Source organism: Poecilia formosa, unplaced genomic scaffold (assembly GCF_000485575.1).
Source record: "Poecilia formosa unplaced genomic scaffold, Poecilia_formosa-5.1.2 Scaffold107, whole genome shotgun sequence".
Taxonomy (NCBI): domain Eukaryota; kingdom Metazoa; phylum Chordata; class Actinopteri; order Cyprinodontiformes; family Poeciliidae; genus Poecilia; species Poecilia formosa.
The window spans coordinates 245165-264610 of NW_006800046.1; the positions used below are offsets into that span (position 1 = coordinate 245165).

At 40.3% G+C, this 19446-nt stretch overlaps 1 protein-coding gene across 3 annotated transcripts; it reads left to right on the plus strand.

Moving 5' to 3' along the window:
• The first annotated feature begins 6114 nt into the window (after positions 1–6114).
• On the plus strand, positions 6115–19167 carry LOC103143288 (solute carrier family 22 member 13). 3 transcript variants are annotated; one of them, XM_007559750.2, is made up of 10 exons: positions 6115–7300; positions 9284–9387; positions 11484–11638; positions 12202–12370; positions 12485–12599; positions 13359–13465; positions 13544–13755; positions 14283–14391; positions 14477–14689; positions 16876–19167. In XM_007559750.2, exons 1-10 carry the CDS (start codon positions 6968–6970, stop codon positions 16946–16948), a joined length of 1590 nt encoding a protein of 529 aa, XP_007559812.1. In that variant the 5' UTR covers positions 6115–6967; the 3' UTR covers positions 16949–19167. The 3 variants fall into 3 exon arrangements, with proteins under 3 accessions (XP_007559812.1, XP_016530661.1, XP_016530662.1); XM_016675175.1 differs by having other exon boundaries at positions 14477–14683; positions 16870–19167; XM_016675176.1 differs by lacking the exon at positions 16876–19167 and having other exon boundaries at positions 14283–14386; positions 14477–14651.
• Positions 19168–19446: the final 279 nt, after the last annotated feature.

A 19446-nucleotide genomic window follows, 5' to 3' on the forward strand; every position in this document is an offset into this window, starting at 1 on the left:
TTTATTTTAAAGTCTAAAAACGTAATAAAATAGCAGTTACAACGATAAAAGTGACATTAAGAACTATGTCTTACATATTTGTTAGGTAACTGTATGGCTGTGACTGGGTGCCACAGCAATAACAGCCCCACAAACAGAAATACTGCTCTTGAAAAACATTCCCACACGAGCCACATCAAGATGTATGATTTTTATTACTAAACCGCACCTGTAACTGTATTTCTGAATTTATTGGTATCAATCCTGACAACAAGAACAGTTTTGGGACTTTTTAAAGAACACTAGTTGGACTTTATTGTGATCTGGAAAGAGCCAAAAAAATTTATCAAAAGTAAAGAATGAATGATAAATAATGCAATAAGACAGCCCCTTATTTAGCTCTTCTTTAGCATCTTTGGAGCCAATGTATCAGCTAATGTCGATGAAGCGCTGCAAGTACAATCCCATCATCTTTACTGTGAGCTGCCAGAGAGAAGGGCTTTGTCTTGAGTTTAAAAAAATTAAATTTTCCACAATTACGATAGACGCTCATCTACGCCCAGTTCTACTACTTAAATAATTTCTCCCGTTCAAGGATATCGTGTCATCAGCCCACCTCTGTAAAACTGCATCCATGCAGCATGACCTCGGCACACGTTCAGTGAAACTCACAGAAGTATTTGAGTGTCTCTTCGATCTGCTCGGTGGTCAGGTCGAGCCTGGCGTCCGGCGCCACCAGGGGCGTGTGGAGCCAGTCATCGTTGTCGTAGCCGTAGACGGTATCGGCCCGCAGCCGGTAGACCGGCAGCTGCTCCTCCAGAAGGCTGATGATCTCGAACTCTGGCAGGTCGGTGCTGTTGCAGACATCTGAGCGACACCAAAAACACAAATCAGATTGCTTTGGATTTCGTTTTCTCATCATTAATAAATAAAAACCATTGTTGCAGAACTGAATGTTCTCAGTATATCAAACAGTCAGTAAATCTCCTATGATCTAACAATATAACATGTCATGATAACAAATATATTGTCTGAATAAGTATTGCAATACACTGATGTCACTGTTTTGAGACCATTTTGAAGTAACATGTTGATAATGGGATGATAATGCAAGTTCACTCTCTCAGAATCCAATAAACTTCACAATAGAACTAGAAGAGATTTTAAATATCCAAAAATGAAACGCAACTAAAAACAATAAATAAAACAGAAATCAAAATCACAATTAAAACCATTGATAAATGTATCACGTAAACAAAATTACCCACCAAAGAAACATTAAAGGAAGTTACTGAGCTCATTTTAACTTATCCTCCAATCAATTGATCAGTTGATTAATTACTTATTTTGACAGGCTTATTAGTGACTGTATATAATCCATATCATGTTATTACAAACTTTTAACACATACCAACTTATATTAAAATGGTAAAACATAAGCTGTAACGCAACTGAAAACACTATAATATGGTGAACTTAATATACCAGCTCAATTCTAAACTCTCAAATTCAAAAATATTTTATTAATCCTAAAGAGAAATTAATGTTGTATTTTTGAATATAATTTGAGAGCTTAGAATAATACCAGTGGATTGAGCTTGTATATTAAGTTCAATACATAAAAAAACAGATTAAAACCATTACAGTATCGAGTTAATATTGTATCGGCCAATACACAATATTGGTATCATATTGAAAGTGAAAAGGTTGTATCGGGACACTTCTGGCGCTGACACAATAATCTTGAAACAGCCCCTTTTCACCTTGTGTCAGCCTCATGGCTGAGGCGTCACTAAATTCACCTGTGATGGTTTCAGCGTCCCTGCAGGAAGGAGGCGCGGGGCCGGCGTCAAGCGGGCTGCACTCGCCCACGCTCACATACTGCTCTTCGTGAGCGAGACGCTCGTCGGGCTCCGGGTCTGGATCGGGATCCAGGTCTGGGGCCGGGGTCAGCGACGCGGCTGCCGGGGAGGCCAGCTTGGCTCAGAGCTGTGGAGGAGCAGGGGCCATGGGCCACTGGAGCCGGAGCCCCACGGGGGTCAGCTGCTCCACCACAGAGGCCGGAGACAAGGGTGGTGAGAGGGAGAGATTTCTGCCAGGGACGACCACAAGCAGAGACATTAAGAGAGTTAGTTAATGTAAGTCAAAAGTCCACACTCATCCTTGTTTTCACTTGACGGAGTCCTTAATTTAAAGAAGTCTGCTGAATCAGCAGTAGACCTCCTGCCAGCGGGATGCATCAATAGCTCTTTGCAGACATCGGTTTTTAACGGTTGGGATATATTCAAAAATACTTTGTTAATCTATTTATGTAATAGAACACAAAGATTAAACATGCTGTTTAAATGCCTGGCAAGTGACACTCAGGCTACTTTAACACAGCAGGAAAATGCAACCCAGATCTGCTTGCTGTGATCTGTATCCGTCTGAACGACCCAATTCCAAACTCTCCCAAAAAAGTCCGATCTGTGCCACTTCGATATGTGGTACTAATTTGGTTTGATTTCAGCAAAAATATTGGAATTGAGCTTCAAGACATGCTGTGTCAATATGAGCTTACACTCTGTTCTGAAAAACTGAATTTTTTTGGCCTACAAGCAAAACTCTTGTGGCGGAAAACTGGAAAACTAAAACTGCATGGCAACCTCTGTACACCATTTCTTTGGTGAAACATGGTGGTAGATGCATCATACTGTGGGGAGAAGCAACCGAAAGGTAACGACGCTAGATATCTGACCAGACATGCAATGCAGTGGTTTAGATAAAAGGATGATCATGACCTAAATCCAATGGAGAATCTGTGGCAGAACATGAAAATTGATTTCCGCTAATATGCTCCGTCTGATCCGACTGAGCTCGAGTTAGTTTACAAAGAACTGGTCAAACATTTGAGTCTCTAAATGTGCCAATTATTGGATGAGGTAAGCTGCAAGGTTCTTTAGTGTACTAAATCTGTGCAACTGCAGAAAATTAGTCTAGGATACATTTAAAGGATTTTAAATAGCAATGACGCTACCTCTGACCTTGCAGTCACCCCAGAACACCTCACACATCCACAGTGATATCAGTTTCTGTGACCTTGCAGCTCCGACTGAGTTCTGCAGGAATCACCATGTGGCTGCAGAAGTGAAAACACACTGCGGGCTGAAATTGTGACATCACTGCTGTGACAGATCAAACATCGAGCGAGCAAGCTTCAACACCAGAGGCTAATTTAAGCATCTGTTTACGTGTGCGCGTGTGTGTGTGTGTGTTTTGGCGCACCTAGTTGAGCGTGGGTGGATTTTTTTGTGCAGTAGAATAATTGAAACAAAGGTTGAGTTCATGTGTTTTGTAATGCTTCCACAACAGACAGATTAGCTCTGTTTTAGGTACAGCTTTCCCCATGCAGCACTCCGTAGACTCGACTTAACATCTCTGTTAAGTGTTTTCAAAATTACATTTCGATATTTGTTGAAATTTGTTGGGAGGGTGGGGGGCGGAATAAGCCTACACCGTGCAAGTACAAAACTGAGTCCCGAAAGCAATGCTTGCTAATCAAATGCAAAACACAAACAATGACATGAGTTCAACCTGTGGTATAAACAGAAAACCCAGATGTTTTAGAAGTCAAGGCGACATGAAGCCCCTCATTAAAACTAACATTACAATGTTTAGTTTAATTCATTTGGGATATTCATCATATTGTCTTGGTGAAAAAGTGGCTACACACAAAAAACAGCTGGGTTTACGTTGCTTAGGGCAAACATTCTGCTTATTTTGGTTAGAGAAGAGACAATATTGACCTGATTAGACTTTACTCAACCTTCTTAAAAACAAACCAGCATAAGGAACATAACATTTCAAACAGTGAAGACATTTATTGCAACAAGCTGATGTGACTTTTTTTTTTTTTGTTATAAGCTACAACAACGATGATGTAAGATGTATGATGCATAAATATTTGAGTGTGGATGCCACGAAGCTAATGTTGGCTGAGCTGTTGTGATTGCAGACCCCCAAACCATTTTGTGTTTAGGACGGGCTCTGCTAGCTTGCTGACATGGGCATTTCTCAAACCCTGTTGTGTTAAAACAACCCAGACCAGGATTTATTATCAAAATAACCTAAATTAAGAATCATGCCGTTAAAGCTGCCTCTGCAGTCGGTGTGGTTAGTACGAGCAAATAGGTCAGGGTTCACAGATGCATGTGCCAGAAACCATAGAAACAATGTTATTTGAATACTGTCCGAGGGGCGTGGCTTCATCTCCATCAGCAGGTCGCGTCATGGATGAAAATCCTCGTTGTTCGAAATCATGTGTCCCCTCTCTAACACGGCGGAACGTGATCAGCTGACCTTATGCTGGATGACATTGGCAATAACGTGAGCTGCTCTCTACTTACTCTCACGATGAAAAGATCCGGGTGTCCCGCCTCAGTGAAACATCCAAGAGGGGAAACTACAGGCAGCCAGGCGGGCAGGGGGGGGGTTATGATGATGATGCTGGGGTAATATTCCAGGGATGGGCAGGAACAGAGGCAGGCAGGCCGGGCGGAGCGATGGGAGATCTGGGACTCTGTCTCTCTCTCTGCAGCGCTGGCAGCTCCGGAGGATCAGTTAGAACTCCGACTGGTTTCCAAACGATGCCCAGACCCGGTGCACTCCTTCGGCCTCTCATCCATCCATCGCGCCCCCCTCCACCTGTCCGTCCTTTCCAGCGCTTCTCCTCTGAAGCTTGTGTTACATGCAGTCACAGCGTCAGAGGCAGAAACAGGACGACTTCTGGGCTCCGCTTTCAAAATAAAAGCTCCGCGCACGAAAACACATGCAACAAACGCAACCGCAGCTGGTGAGGTGCACTGTTCAAAAATAAATAGACGATAACGTTAGGGAGATTATTATTTTTAAAGACAAAACATTGTTTGTATATTATCTGTGAATTAATTTGAGGTAATTTCTGATATGTTTCTCTTTGAAGTTGCTTGAAAAACTCCTCTTTTTTTAATTAGTTCATCCGATTTGCGTAATCCACAAGTAACATCAACATCAAAACAGCCACAAAGCATGATGCTGCTGCCACCATGCTCTACAGTGGTTCATGTTCTCAGATCTAGTCTAACTCTATCTTTCTTTGTACCAGCTGACCACAAACCTTTTCTATGAATTTATGAATTCAAAGAAAAACACACACACACACACACACACACACACACACACACACACACACACACACACACACACAAACAAATGTTCTCGCTATAAGTTTTCTGGCATTTTACCAAATAGTAATCATTTTTGCAATTCTAACATAAAACAAGAGAAGTTTGGTCTGATTTAACTTCGGAGAGTGAGAAAAAGAAAGGTGTGTGTGTGTGTCTTTTTAATGCAGGGTATGTAAATATCTGGTTCAACTGATGGTATCACTTGAAAAAATTCTGAACAATTTCTAACTTGTGCAGCCATTTACACAAGTTGCTCCATTCAGGAAGAAAAAAACTGTTTCAAATGAATAGTTCAAAATATTTAGATTGTTCTTAAAAGTTTTCTAGTGAGGTTGGAGTTTCTGTTCTGATTTTTGTGTCTCTTTCCTCTCTTTTGCTTTTGGAAATACTTAGCTGGGTTGCTGTCTACTTTTACCTACTTTTAGTGCTGTGACTTAAAATGTTATTCAGAATTCACGTTCTTGTTTTTCTGGATTCAGTGATCCAAAACAGTAATCAGTCAATGTGCTTCGGTGTGTATCAGGTAACTCAGGCCTTCTAAAGCAGCCATTTCACATTCTGCATCACTGATTCACCTAATCCGTTTCCCTCTTCAGACAGATCATAGCATTTTTATTTACATGAACATGTATTTACAAAGTATCATAACATGAAATGCTTATAACAGTCATTGTCGATTAATTACATGCTGCTTTGAACTTCACATTGATCTTTTCAGTTTAGTTTCAACAAATTATACATTTAAGCACACAAGTTAAATTTTGCTGTTTTTAAAAGCATTTTTAAATGTTCTTTTTTACTTATAGATGTATTTGTCTTTTTATTTTTTTATTAATTTCTTAATTAATAAAAATAATTTTTAAATTCATCTAAAAGATTTATTTTTAAAAAAATTAATTGATATAAAATGTTCACAATTGTTCTTTTTATATTTTTCCTCTTGTTTTTAATTATGTCAGTTTCGATCCTCCATACATTTAACAAAAACACACCAAATTTATGTTAAATCTTCCACCACCTCATCAGACAGTAGATGGCAGCAGAGAGCTGGTGTGAGCCGAAGGCACGTGCTCCACGACCAATTTATGCAAATAAGATGCTTACAAAACGGTAGTTGCGCTATTAAATTATGAATTAGGATGCGTCCTGTGCATCATAATTCAGAAAACCAACATATTGAATATTATGTAATAAACGTGCCTTTAAAATCCACACATATGGAGCGTGTTTTGCATACATGGAACTGCCCTGTACAGTAAGCAGCGCATACGTCACGCCACCTCCGCTGCCATTCATGCGCGTTTTTCTCCCCAAATTCCGCATCGAGTGGGAAACCAAAAGCACACAGGCGCGTCTGGGAGGCTTCTGAGGGATGCCAGTCTTCTCTCACTTCTTAAAACAACAGCGCCAATCATTGTGGACCGTTAATTGCATCCGGTTTCCCGCGCCCCCGGCTGGTGAACCTGCACGCGCTCCTCCTTCCATTATGTGATGCGGAAAGAGAGAGAAAAAAACTTTGATGAAAGGTGTTTGGTTTTCACGCGTGGATCAGGAGAACTCGGCGTTTGGAAAGCGCAAGCGCCTCGCTGGTGGGGGCGTGGAGGGGGGAAGATGATCTGACTGGAACTGATTCAGATAGTTGTTTGTTGTTGTTTTTGTTTTTTTTCTTCTGCTGCACATGGAGGAGAAGATACGCCTTGTTTACGTCCTGGTCTGATTCACTGCCTGGTGCTGCACAGGAGCCACTCTTTCACGTTGACCTGTAGATCCCCATAAATTACCCTATGAATTTCGACCAGATCCTCGCTGCCATCGGCGGCTTTGGCAAATATCAGAAGATCTTGTACATCTGGATTTGTTTGCCTCAGATCCTTCTCGCCTTCCACATGATGGTGAGCATCTTCACCGGGGCCACGCCGCCCTACCGCTGCCGGGAAAGCTCCAGCTCAGGAGCGGGGAATCAGACTTCGCTCCCCGCAGAGAACGTCAGCCTCTCGGACTCCTGCTTCTCCTCGGAGGTGATGCTGCGGCTGCAGGGCAACCGGACGGAGCGCGTCCCGTGCGGCCACGGCTGGGTCTACAGCACGGAGGTTTTCCACAGCACCACTGTCACCGAGGTACCGGAGGATGATGGGATGTCGAAATAAGAGCTCAGCTCAAGAATAAATTCATAAGTTTTGTTTAAAAATATATTTGTAATAAAATAGACCACACTGCCTAATAAGCAGTGGCGGTTCCTGCGTGACTGGTGTCCTGGATGATCCCAGAGGGGCCCATCAACACAAACCTTCTGCAGCAGCTAAGTCCAAAACTTTTGTAAAAAATAAAATAAAATAAATAAATAAAATAAAAAAATGTACATAGCTTATTTATTGAAACTGCCATAATGTTGTGACAGTATTGTATAAGACAGATAAACTATGAAAAAAATCAAGTGCTTCTGCTAGCTAGCAACAACCAATCAGAGTCAGGAGGAGGGTCCTAGCACTGTCAATCATGGTTGTATACACTGCCTCTTCCCCTCTCATCTTGCTCTCTAGTTGCTACTCCACAGCTTCTTCCTGATGCTCAGGCTAGTTAGCATGGCCACCGGTGACAGCGGATATGAGTTGTTTAGTCAACATAAATTGGTCCCAAAAGAGTTTGTGTTGGTATGAGTCCATTTCCACTTTTAGGGTCTCATGAGTTCCACGATGCGAAAACGGCGGCTGTGATCTCGGTATTTAGCAAACAAAATGGAACCCACTATAAACCACGGAGTTTCACAGAATTAACTGATACTGGCGGGAAGGGAAGGCTAGCTGTTAGAAGGGAATAACACATTTTAACACCTTATAAAACAAATGTTCTGTTGAACCACAGCGGTCTGTTATATTTGTGAAACAGAATAACAGTAAATGTTGGCCTTTAGATATTGATTTGTAATTTTTTTATTCTCACCTCATACTTCATACTTTTGGGGTTTATCAGAATGGATAAAATGGAAAAAAGAGGAATTCAGAAAAATTAGAATGGAAAAAGTGGAGTTTGGAAAATATTAAAAAGGATTTCATGGGGGCCGAAATATCCTACAACATTTATTTGTTAGCTGAAACTAGTTCTTTTTTTTAGTAATAGTAAACATTTTGAATAACACAAACATAAACGCACCCAATTAGAGTCGCGGCTCAGTTCCATTGTTTGTCTCCAGTTATGTTAAACTCCGGAGCGTACCAGCAGATGATGACATTTATGTTGCGCAGACGTTGTTGTTGAGCGACCTGAGGGTTGTGAATAAGTCTTTGCATCGTTCACCTCCAGAGGGATTATCAACTCCCTATGGAACGGGTTTGCAAATAACCAATAGGAATCTTGTTCCTAAAGCAGCTGATAGACGTGCTAATGGAGCAGCCCTCTGGGCTGTGAGCCGCACCGAAAACCGCCACTGCAAAGCATTTATTATAGATCTAATTAAAGAGTGAACCATAATATGAGCAAGTATATAGGAGGAGAAAAAAACACTATTGTGTGTGATTTTGACGCACACATTTACACACATCGTGCAGCAGACTTTCTGACAGAGACCAAACAACCACAAACCACACAGATATGATTTGTGGTTGTTGTTTTTTTTGCTTCCATACGGGTCTGCTACAAATAGTTGGTAACATTTAGCACATTGTGGTTGTTTTGGCTCTCCTGCTTGGTTTTTTATTTTTTTATTTTTTTTATTTTAAAAACCTAACTGGTGTTTTCTACACAGTATATGCTTTTGGCTCTAACTGTTGACACATTTACATTTTACATTCCTTGTGCGACATCTTCTATCTCCTTTCAGATGCTTTTTAATCTGTTTATGCGTGTCTCGTCTTTCTGCGTAAAATTTGAAAAATCATGGATGCAGAAAAGCTCAATACGTTAAAAAGAAAGAGGCTTGATTAAAAATAAAAACCAAACATTTGTTTTAGCACCTTGACTTCAGTATGAAGCTAGTATATGGTACGAGGTGAAAATGTCAAACAAGTAAAACCTGCATCCCACCTGGAGAAACCCATCTGTAAATGACAGAACAAATAGGATTCAGTAACAACTTTTAACTATTTCCTTTCTTCTCCTCCCAGTGGGACCTGGTGTGCAGCAAAGCTGGACTGAACAGCCTAGGATCGTCCATCTACATGTTCGGCCTGTTGGTGGGGTCTGTGCTGTTCGGAGCCATGGCTGACAGGTAAGGCTCAAATCTCAGACTCTGAGACGAGACGCCAGACTCGGCCGATCCAGGCTGATCTTTGGCATCAAAGCGTGGTTAAAGGGGCGGGCGCGCTGGAGGAGTCCTGCTGGCATGTGGTTGTTTTGTGTAAGTAGGGCAGCTGACAAACCGCGGCGAGTTAGTTCAAGAGTTAAAAATACACAAAGAGGTTTGACTCAAACTCCTCTGCTGTGAGGTGGAATTTGTTTCAGACGTATGACATATTCTCAGAAATGGTAGTGTCCTTCTCCAACAAAAACAAAACATAATTCAGGAGAGTGTAAAAGCAGGTGCCTCGGATTTAAAGGCACAGTTCAGCACGCCTCGATCAAGAGAAACAAACAAAAAAATATATATATATATATATTTACTTTAATCAGCAGTGTTGTTTCTTTGATTTATTAGGTCTTAGACCTAGAAAGAGTTGCTAGTATAGAACTGTCAGAGCTCTAGTTTAATTATTTTCAGGGAATTAAAACCAATCTGATAAAGCCAAATCCTGGATAAATGATACAATGGAACCACCTGAAAATGACTGATGTTATTAATCAATCAGCCTTGATAGTTGAGGATTTTTAAAAAATGCTTATGTCACTTTGGAGTTGTTTTGATATATATACAATCCGGTGTACTAATTGTCCCTGAATGCAACTTAAAAGTTCAGCTCTTACAGGGAATCCTGTTTTGCATTGACATTAGGCAGCTACAGACAGCAGCACTGACACTTAGGCTTTTTATCTGGATCTAAACAAAATGTTTAGCTGTGCAGCTAAATACTTAGTAAGTTAAGTAACAAGTTTAGCTAATTATTGAGCTAAATTAAATAACATAGGACATGCTAAATATTTAGCTACCAAACTAAATATTTAGCTAACAAGCTAAACATCATTGGCTAATAATTAGTGAGATGTGCTGAAATAAAATATTTAAGTTGTCATTTAGCTAACAAGCCAAATATTTTGCCTCATAAATATTTAGTGAGCAAGCTAACTATTTAGCCACAAACAAAAATATTTAGCTCTGGGCTAGCAAAATATTCGGTTAGGTCTGAGCTAGCTAGCTGTTTACAAACTTACTTATTAATTAGTTAGTTTTCTAGCCAATTAAACACTTTGCTTCAAATTAAATGTTCAGTTTGCTTACTAAATATTTGTTTTGGGGCTAAATATTTAGTATGCTAATGTAATACTTAACGTTGTGTTGGGTTTATGAATTGTAAATTTATAACATATTTAATAAAAATACTTTTGTGAAAAAAACTGAGCAACGTGAGAATGAAGATGTTCTGCATAGAACAATGTCTGAACCAATCCCAGCTATAGTTTAGCTAATCCCTGCCGTAAAGCTTTACCTTTAGGATGGAAGCTTGCTGCTTGTTCGTAAACCTTGGGTTGTTCATTAAGTGCAAAGGAAAAATAACAAAACAAACACAGCAAGAAACCACAGTGACCATTTTGTGAGTCAAGAATGAAAATGCTGATGTGGAATGAAAATCCTGTAATAATAAAGAAGATTTAATGGAGCAAGCTGTCAAGATTAGGGGCCAGGAGGTCAGGCCACAGAGAATGATAAGATACCAAGCTGCCCGTAATGGCCAGTTTCGCACTGAAATACAAGTAATCAAAAAATGAAATGAGAAAAACTTTTATGCTTTAAACAAGATAATTGCAAACATGGAGAAAAGGTGAATAGATTATGAGGAAGGCAACTCAGAAAACTTCAGGAGGTAAATCCCAAATATCAAATTAGAAGCCACTTTACAAGTCACTTACAGTATCAATATGAAGCAATAGAAAAAACCTTTGGAAATTTAAATATTATGACACAGTGGAAGGCGCGTTACCAGAAGACATTCACGTGCTGAACATCTGCAATCAAGAATGTGTTGTAGGCTATCTTTTATAAAGACATGTTTTGGTTAGGCTGCCTTATTTTGGAAGATGTCTCTGGTTCAACATTTAAATTATGTTATGAGGGCTGAAAATTTAACATGAACCCTAAAAACTACACCTTCAGTTATCTTGGGGTTTTATGTGACAGATCGTCACTATCTTAGAGTGCTCTCTTTGTGAAAGGTACGGCCGACGTTTGGTCCTGCTGCTGTCCATCGCGCTGCAGACTGTGTTTGGAGTCGCTGTGGCTTTTGCGCCCAACTTCCCAGTCTACGTGATTCTACGCTTCGCAGTTGGGACCACGATATCTGGAGTCATTATCAACGCTTTTGTTCTTGGTATGAACTAAACGATCACACTCAAAGACGAACAAGACAAGGTGAACTATGAACATTTAAGTTATAACCTCCGACCTTCTATTTCCCTGCCATAGATGTGACATTGCCAATATTTCTATTCTCTTAAGGTGGATTTGTGTTATATTAGTCTGTACCAGAAAACAGCTGCTTGTCTAAACTTGCCCAAATCTACAGTTAGAGTTTGAGCTATAGAGTTAAAAACTGGAGTTAGAACAAACAAGGTTCAATGGGGAACCATATTTCCTTCGTGACATAAAATATTTTTTCTTACTATTTTTTTCTCTCCTAGAGCAATTAAATATGAACTCAGGTTTTTCTGCTTGATGCATTACAGAAAACTAATATTTAGGTTTTATTGATTTCAACTTCCACTTGCATGTTGTTTTTTTTTATTAGAAAATATAAATTGTTTTCTTTGTAACCCTTGACACTTTATCCTTCACCTCACAACTCCAAGCCTCAGTCAATCCCCTTACCCGGGGTTCCTCCTTTCCTCTCTTGTCCTCTTCTCTCCCAAAACCTCCTCAATCTCCCTACGCCAGGTACTGAGTGGACGTGTACCAAGAGACGCATGCTGGCGGGCATCATCACGGACTACACCTTCGGCCTGGGATACATGCTGCTTGCAGGGGTGGCCTATCTGATACGAGACTGGAGAAAGCTGCAGCTCGCTATATCAGCCCCAGGCTTCCTGCTGATCTTCTACATACGGTGGGAGGTTCAACCGGAAAATTGGATTTATGCGTGTTCATGCTATACAATGAATGGCCTCTGTGTGGCGCTGAGTTCCTCCCCTCCCCTTATATCTGCTGTGTCCTCCATCAGGGTTCTGCCCCAGTCTGCCCGGTGGCTACTGGCCAACGACAGGAGAGAGGAAGCCATCGCACTCCTCCGCAAAGCGGCACTAGTTAACGGCCGGGTCTTACCTCCCGCTGTCCAGGTGTGCGTTCGTCTCATTCGTCCGTCCATCTGTCCATAAATGTATCAGTCTGTTGGTTCAATTGACCAGTCCAACCGTTTGACCATTCATCGGGTCATCCATCTACACATACAACCAACCAGTCCATCCTTCCATCCAGCCAGATAGTGTAAAGTAAAAGGATGCCAGTCCAAAATGTAGGGGAATTTCCCATAATTCACAGTTTCATCTGTCTGTTCAACTAATCCAGCTGCTGCTGCTCTGCCCTCCAGTCCATCCCTCCAAAATACCATCCATTACTCAGTCCACCTGTCCAACAAATCCATCCATCCACAGACTCAAGGTCAACCGAAGAAAATGCATTTTTAAAAACTTTTTTTTACAGAAATTGGATGTAAACTGACCAGTCCAAGTCTGAAAGGCTTGGACAACACCAGATACTATACGTATTTCTTCTCTGATGATGTTTGGACTGGCCTTTTAGTGCTGAGGACTTAACATGTTGTTCGTTTGTGGGTCTTTTATGTTCAACGTTCATTAAGTGTAAAACACTCAGAGTTGCATTAAGGTTAGATAATTTACTTAGTGATTGTAGAACGTTGCATTTCCTCGACTGCAGAGGATCTTCATCCATTTGTATTGAGTGCTTTGCTTTGCTTCCAGCTGCAGACTACTCCTGCTTGTTTGTGTAAAATTCGTATGGTAAAACGTATGTGCTGAAGTGATTTTGTACCAACAAGTTTTTTATTTGCTTGTGTGTCGTGTTCATTTACACATCAGGCTGAAAAGTGGGAGTTTTTAGGCGGCTCAAAGCGAAGTCACTCAGCTATGGATCTAATCCGTACACCACAGATGAGAAAGAGAACCATCATTTTGTTCTACATCTGGTATGTTCTGTCGGCCTTTTCCAGCATTCCTCAACGTTATTTCTAGATCTTTCTTGATTCCTCTGTTTGCAATCACAGGTTTGTGAACGTCCTAGTGTACTATGGGCTGTCTCTGGGTGTGTCTCGGTTGGGGACGGACCTCTACCTGACCCAGTTTGTGTTTGGATTGGTTGAGATCCCAGCTCGCTCCCTGGTCCTGGTCGTCCTGCCCTTCAGCCGACGCCTCTCCCAGAGTGGCTTCCTGGCGATTGGTGGTCTTGCCTGCTTGTTGATGCTTGCCGTCCCTGCAGGTATGGAAGATGGAGGCCAGGGATTGGTTGCAGTTTCAGGGAATCTCTTAATGCGCTTTGCAAGATCTTGCAACTAACTCTTAAGGGGTTCCTACGTAGTCTGGAAAAGTTTGGAGTTTGACTTAATTATCTTCCAAATATAGATAAATATGTAAAAAAAAAAAAAGAAAGAACGTGGAAAGATGAATCCATCCATCCCACAAATTAATTTGTCCATCCAACTAGCAAGTCAGTCTGACTATCTGTCCAACAAAGCAATTTTATTCATTCATCTCTCCAACTAATTCATTCACCTTTCAATCCATTTGTCCAACCAACCATCTATCATTAGTCTTTCCATACATCCGTCCGTCCACCTGTCCAATCAACCAAACAATGGTTGATCTAACCAACCAACCAACAATCCTGTTTGTCCAACCAATCACTAATCTCATCCATCGGTCCATCCAGCCAACAATCCCATCCATCAGCTACAAATACATATAAACTCTGCTCTCTAAAATGTCGATATTTTTCTTTGTCTGCAGATCATCCCAATGTCCTGACTGGACTTGCTATGGTTGGGAAGTTTGGTATTACGGCCTCATTTGCTGTCATCTATGTGTACACTGCTGAGATTTTCCCTACTGTGGTAAGGTAGGACTTCTACGTTTTCTGACAAGCAGTTTAAGGCTTCCTCAGACATGCAGTCTTGCAGCTTCTTCACTTGGTGTACCTGCAGGCAAACAGGAATAGGCGTGTCCAGCATGTTTGCGAGGATGGGGGGCGTATTGGCGCCCATTATAAACATGCTGCATAACCACAACCCCGTCACGCCGCTCATCATCTTCGGCACTTCCCCGCTTCTGGGAGCAATTCTCGCCTTGGCGCTGCCTGAAACTGCTGACCGACCTCTGCCAGACACGCTGGAGGACGTAGAGAACTGGGACATCAGGTACTGCGGCTAGATAAAGATCTAGTCCCTGTAAATAAAACCTGTTGCACTGCTGCGTGTTAGCCTAGCCATCGCCTTCCAATGCAATTCTGCTCGATTCTAATCTCGATCTTGGCCTTTTCCCACTGAAAAGGATTTCTTTGATACTCCTTCTGAGTTAGGGACACCAGAGAGCAGTCCAGTGTTTTTGACAAATGAAACCCAGAGGATTTTTCTGAAGAATGGGTGCCAGTGGAATGTTTGCCAATTATTTTAGAGAAAAAACTTTCACAACAGCATTGGAGAGTCTATTCAGATGATCCAGGTGCTGGCGGTGACACAACGAATGACAAGACTTGGGAACCTGTTTGGATACCTTTTTGGCAAACAAGTTATTATTCAGTCGTGGAAAGCAGCTTGGATTCAGACTCTGACTCAGATTCTGAAACGTCTAACCAGGTGAATGTGGTTAGACATTCCTCTTCCACAACAGAAGAGGAATGTTGGTGGAAGAGAAATATGCATTTAAAAAGCAGTATTTGATTATCAAGGCAGGTATTGCAGAGGAAAAAAGAGTTAAAACCTCTGTACTTGGATTAATTGAAAGTTTGATTAATTTGGCTTTTAAAAAATCTACTGTACGCTGCCTTCCAGAGATTACTGAATCCATGCAGCAATACTATTTTGATAAAGTCTGGAGTGCACTTCAAGGACAGTTTGTCTCTGTGTCCCCAGACAACAACGATAGTGTTTCAAAGATATTTCACAGGCTAACTACAAAAGTTAATTGCAAATCAAAAGAGTTGATCTTTCTTTTGGCTGTATATGACCCAGTAACTTGTGGAGTGTTTTAAAAAACCACTTAGCTGAACCTGAACCCACCAAGTTCCCCAGCATCTGCAAAGGATGTTGCTCATGGTTTAAGAAAAAGATAAACTTAAGAAAGTCCTCAAAAAAACAAATAAAAAAAAGAAGGCAGGGAAATCAGTCAACAAAAACCATGCTCTGAAATTGCTTGTCCAGAAAATGCTGGATGAGACAAAGCATGTCTCAAACATAATTGTCCAATGACCGCCTAAAGGGAAACTCTAATCGGCTGTTTGAAAAAATCTGGGCTGAATTTGAAAGAAAGGATCTCAATATCAGCCCATGTAAGATACCAAAACAGAGTAGCGCTATTTTAAATAAGCTTCATAAAAAATATTTTGAAAGGGATATATTGTCTATGATTAATTTAGAAATACCAGAATTTGACAAAATGTGGTACCCTATGTGATGAGACATCTAACAAAGCTGCAGAAGAAACCCACCGGCTTAAGGAGGCTGTTGTCGTCCTGCAGCGGCCTGGTGAGGCTCTTCAAATGCTGAATTTACATCAGTGAAGTCTAAGAGACAATTTCTGCTCAGTTTCAGGTAATTTCAGTTCCCAGTGCAGCTTTAACTGCCCTCTAAAGAGTCATCCTATCAGCTGCCATGATGCAGGTGCAGAGATCGATCTCCACCACACAGCGATACTATGTCCTCAGGACTGAGCTCCCACGTCTCCACAGCTTCCTCTGGAGAGCTGGAATTAAAAAAAAATGTTTTTAGAACTAGGATCTTCATGAAGCCTTGAAGCAAAATCTACATTTTTTTTTTTTTGCCATATCATTTATTTTATGAGTTATCTTTTGTATCACATTTGATACGGCAGGCTTTTCTTAGAACTTTTGGGCAGAACCAAAGTTAGAGAAGCACTTAGATAATCTAACGGCAGGCAGATTGTGTTAGCCGTTCTCCTCCCGCCTGCTACATCCGGTTACATTTCAAAATAAGAGCACCAACATAAATCACATTGTTTTAATAATTAAATAATTTTTCACAGATGTTTATGAGTAGGGTGGGCTAACTGTTGATACATAACCATTACATTTAAAATCAAAATGTAACCAAAATCAGTTCTGGTTGCTGAAATAATATGAAATAAGTAATTAAAAAACAGTAGCAAAAAATTTATTTTTAAATCATTAAAAAAATTATGTTAATTAAACTGACCTTGAAATAAATAAATTGCACAATTAATTTCTTGTCTTCTTCAGTGTTTTTTTACCAGGCTAGCTTCGTTTAGATATATCAAATAAAATCCCAATGAAAGTTCAATTTACATGATTCAAGGTACTGTTAGAAATCTTTACGTTTGTATTATTTTTTTTTTTCATCTTTGGCAGGATGGCTCCTATTTTGGAAAACCTTGAGCCGTACGAAGACTTCGATCCACCAGAGAGCAGCTGCAACATCTAGCGAGCCAGAACTCGAGTGTGTGCAGCAGAGATGAGCCGATTCTGTCAACCAAACGTTTCACTGCTTTGAGGCAGTGAAACGTGCCTCAAAGCTCCGACATCTAACACACTCAATCATCTTCTATGCAACTGCAAGTCATGATGTGATTATGAGCTCTATCCAAGAGAGCCAGACGTGCTTCACACACACCAAATCAGCACAAGGTGTTCACACACAAACACACACAAAGAAGGCATTCAGCGCTCCTGCCAAGGCCAATGAAAACCTCACTGTTTAAGCTGACGCAGGTGAGAACCAGCAGTCAGGAATAGCTGCAGTTCACACTTTTGTATATCCGTCGTCCAGTTTGTACCTTTAACCCAGTTTTACAAAGCGAACTCATGTAGAACATCCTGTAGATGTGAGAAAGTAAGAAAGCAACTCACCTTAGGAGTTTGCAGACAATTTTTGCATATTTATATGCCTTTATAAAGGTCTATATAAAACTGCCAGTCCAACACTAATGCAGTTTACAAGCCTGATGAACTCTGTAGAGTCTCGTTAAAAAGCAGAAGTACCTTTCAGCTCTAGGGTTTTATGTATAAGGACATCGAGTTAAGTGGTTCAGCAATTGGGAAAGTACAACCTCAGATGAACAACACATTTAACAGTTCTCATTACTTATTTATATGATTTACATATACAATATCCTAGCATTTCTGGCTCTACGAAAATTTATTTTCTTCAACGGATCAATTTGCTTCAGTTCACCCAAGATCACAGATATTCATTTTGTCAACATGTCCAGGTTTGGTGCATCGCTTTCGATTGTTATCGTGTTGCGTGACACAGTTTCATTAACTAGTTAACTAGTTAAGAGTTATATTAACTCTTTTATGTTCAAATGAGACTGTTCCAGAAATCCTGAGTCTTTATCGATGCAACTCTGCAAATTTATAGGTGTGGCATTTTGTACCCGTGTCAACTGTTATGTGTACAAAAAGGAGCATGAAGGGGCTTAATATATCATCCATACCCACCAGGTGTCCCTTTGGAATCAATAATGTATTTTTGAACTGAATTGACATCTATGAATCTTAAAAATAATAAATTTCAGTAGGTCAACTTTTATTTTGGTTTGATCAGGGGATCATACTCTACCTTATGATAAACTGTCCCTAAAACTATTTGAACATTTTGTAATTACCTGAATTATTCATCAAATTACTAAATGAATAAGTGAAATAAACTAATACGCAGTGATTTTTAGCATACTGGCACAAAATGGCAACGCTTGGGTAAAGAAATATAGGTGTTAGGGTTGTTAGCTATGGAGGTTTTAAATGTTGTCATGCCTGACTTCAGACAGGCATTTCTTGGAAGAGCTGCAGCTACGTTAAATTGTTCCATCTTTGTTGCCGTAGAATGATTGATTGTTCAGAAAGTCATTTTGCGGACGGCTTTTCACTCAGGATGCACCGTCCAATATTAATATAGTTGTTCTGGCCGATAAATGATATTTACCGATATTATATATATTTCTCTACCTTTTTGATATTATAAAATGACCATCATGTTGACGTTGCTTCTCCGCTTCAGCTAAACTCCCCACAATCCTTTGCTTCATCACATGACCAAACATAACCTGCCGATAATGAAACATAAGAAGCAATAAAACGGAAATGAGCATTAGTTGTTAACATCGCCATAGTTTTACTTATGGAAACAATACGATAAAAAGTGACCGTCATCAGCCGATACTTTTGTTAATGCCGATATATCGCATATCTCTGCTTTTAACATTGGAATATTCCACACACTCTCATGGTTAGAGCAGTACACCAACTATAAAGGCGTTGGGTCCTGCAGATGATGACTGCACCTCTAAACCCTTCAAGTTGCTTTGAAAGGTCTGCTTTCGTTTTGCTACGCATTGATTCCATCTGTCTTTACCATATGTCATTCATATGAGTTTCCATCTTCCCATCTTTAAGGCCTTTAGTTTGTTTAAGTCTGATGCATTTAAACTTCACTGAACTGAAATGACTGTAAATCTTGGACAGGGTTCTTAAGCATTTTCACATGTCATACAAAACACTTTTTCCAAAGTGTATCATGTCTCTTGAGTTGTAATGTGAAGCATGATTGCTGTTTTTCCAAGTAGCTGCAGCCGAGATTAGTTTGCATGCACTAGTTCCTTTTATCATGCGCTGTGTAGCCTTTGTATGACGTTTATACTTAGTTTTGTATTGAAATCATGGGATGTAACAGATCAGCATGAATCAAGGTGCTCGACTTTAGTATTTTTTGTAGACGTGCTGTTTTCGATGAGTGAAATATAATCACGTGTGAATCAATCTATACTCTGATGCGTTGTATGATCTATTGATAACAGTTACAAGTAGGTTTAAGGGCTGTAGTTGCATTTATAGATGAAATGGTTGAAAAAAATGTTTAGAGCAGATTTCTGCTGCAAAAGAATGTTTTTAAAACAATCATTGTCTACAGCTTAAAAAAAA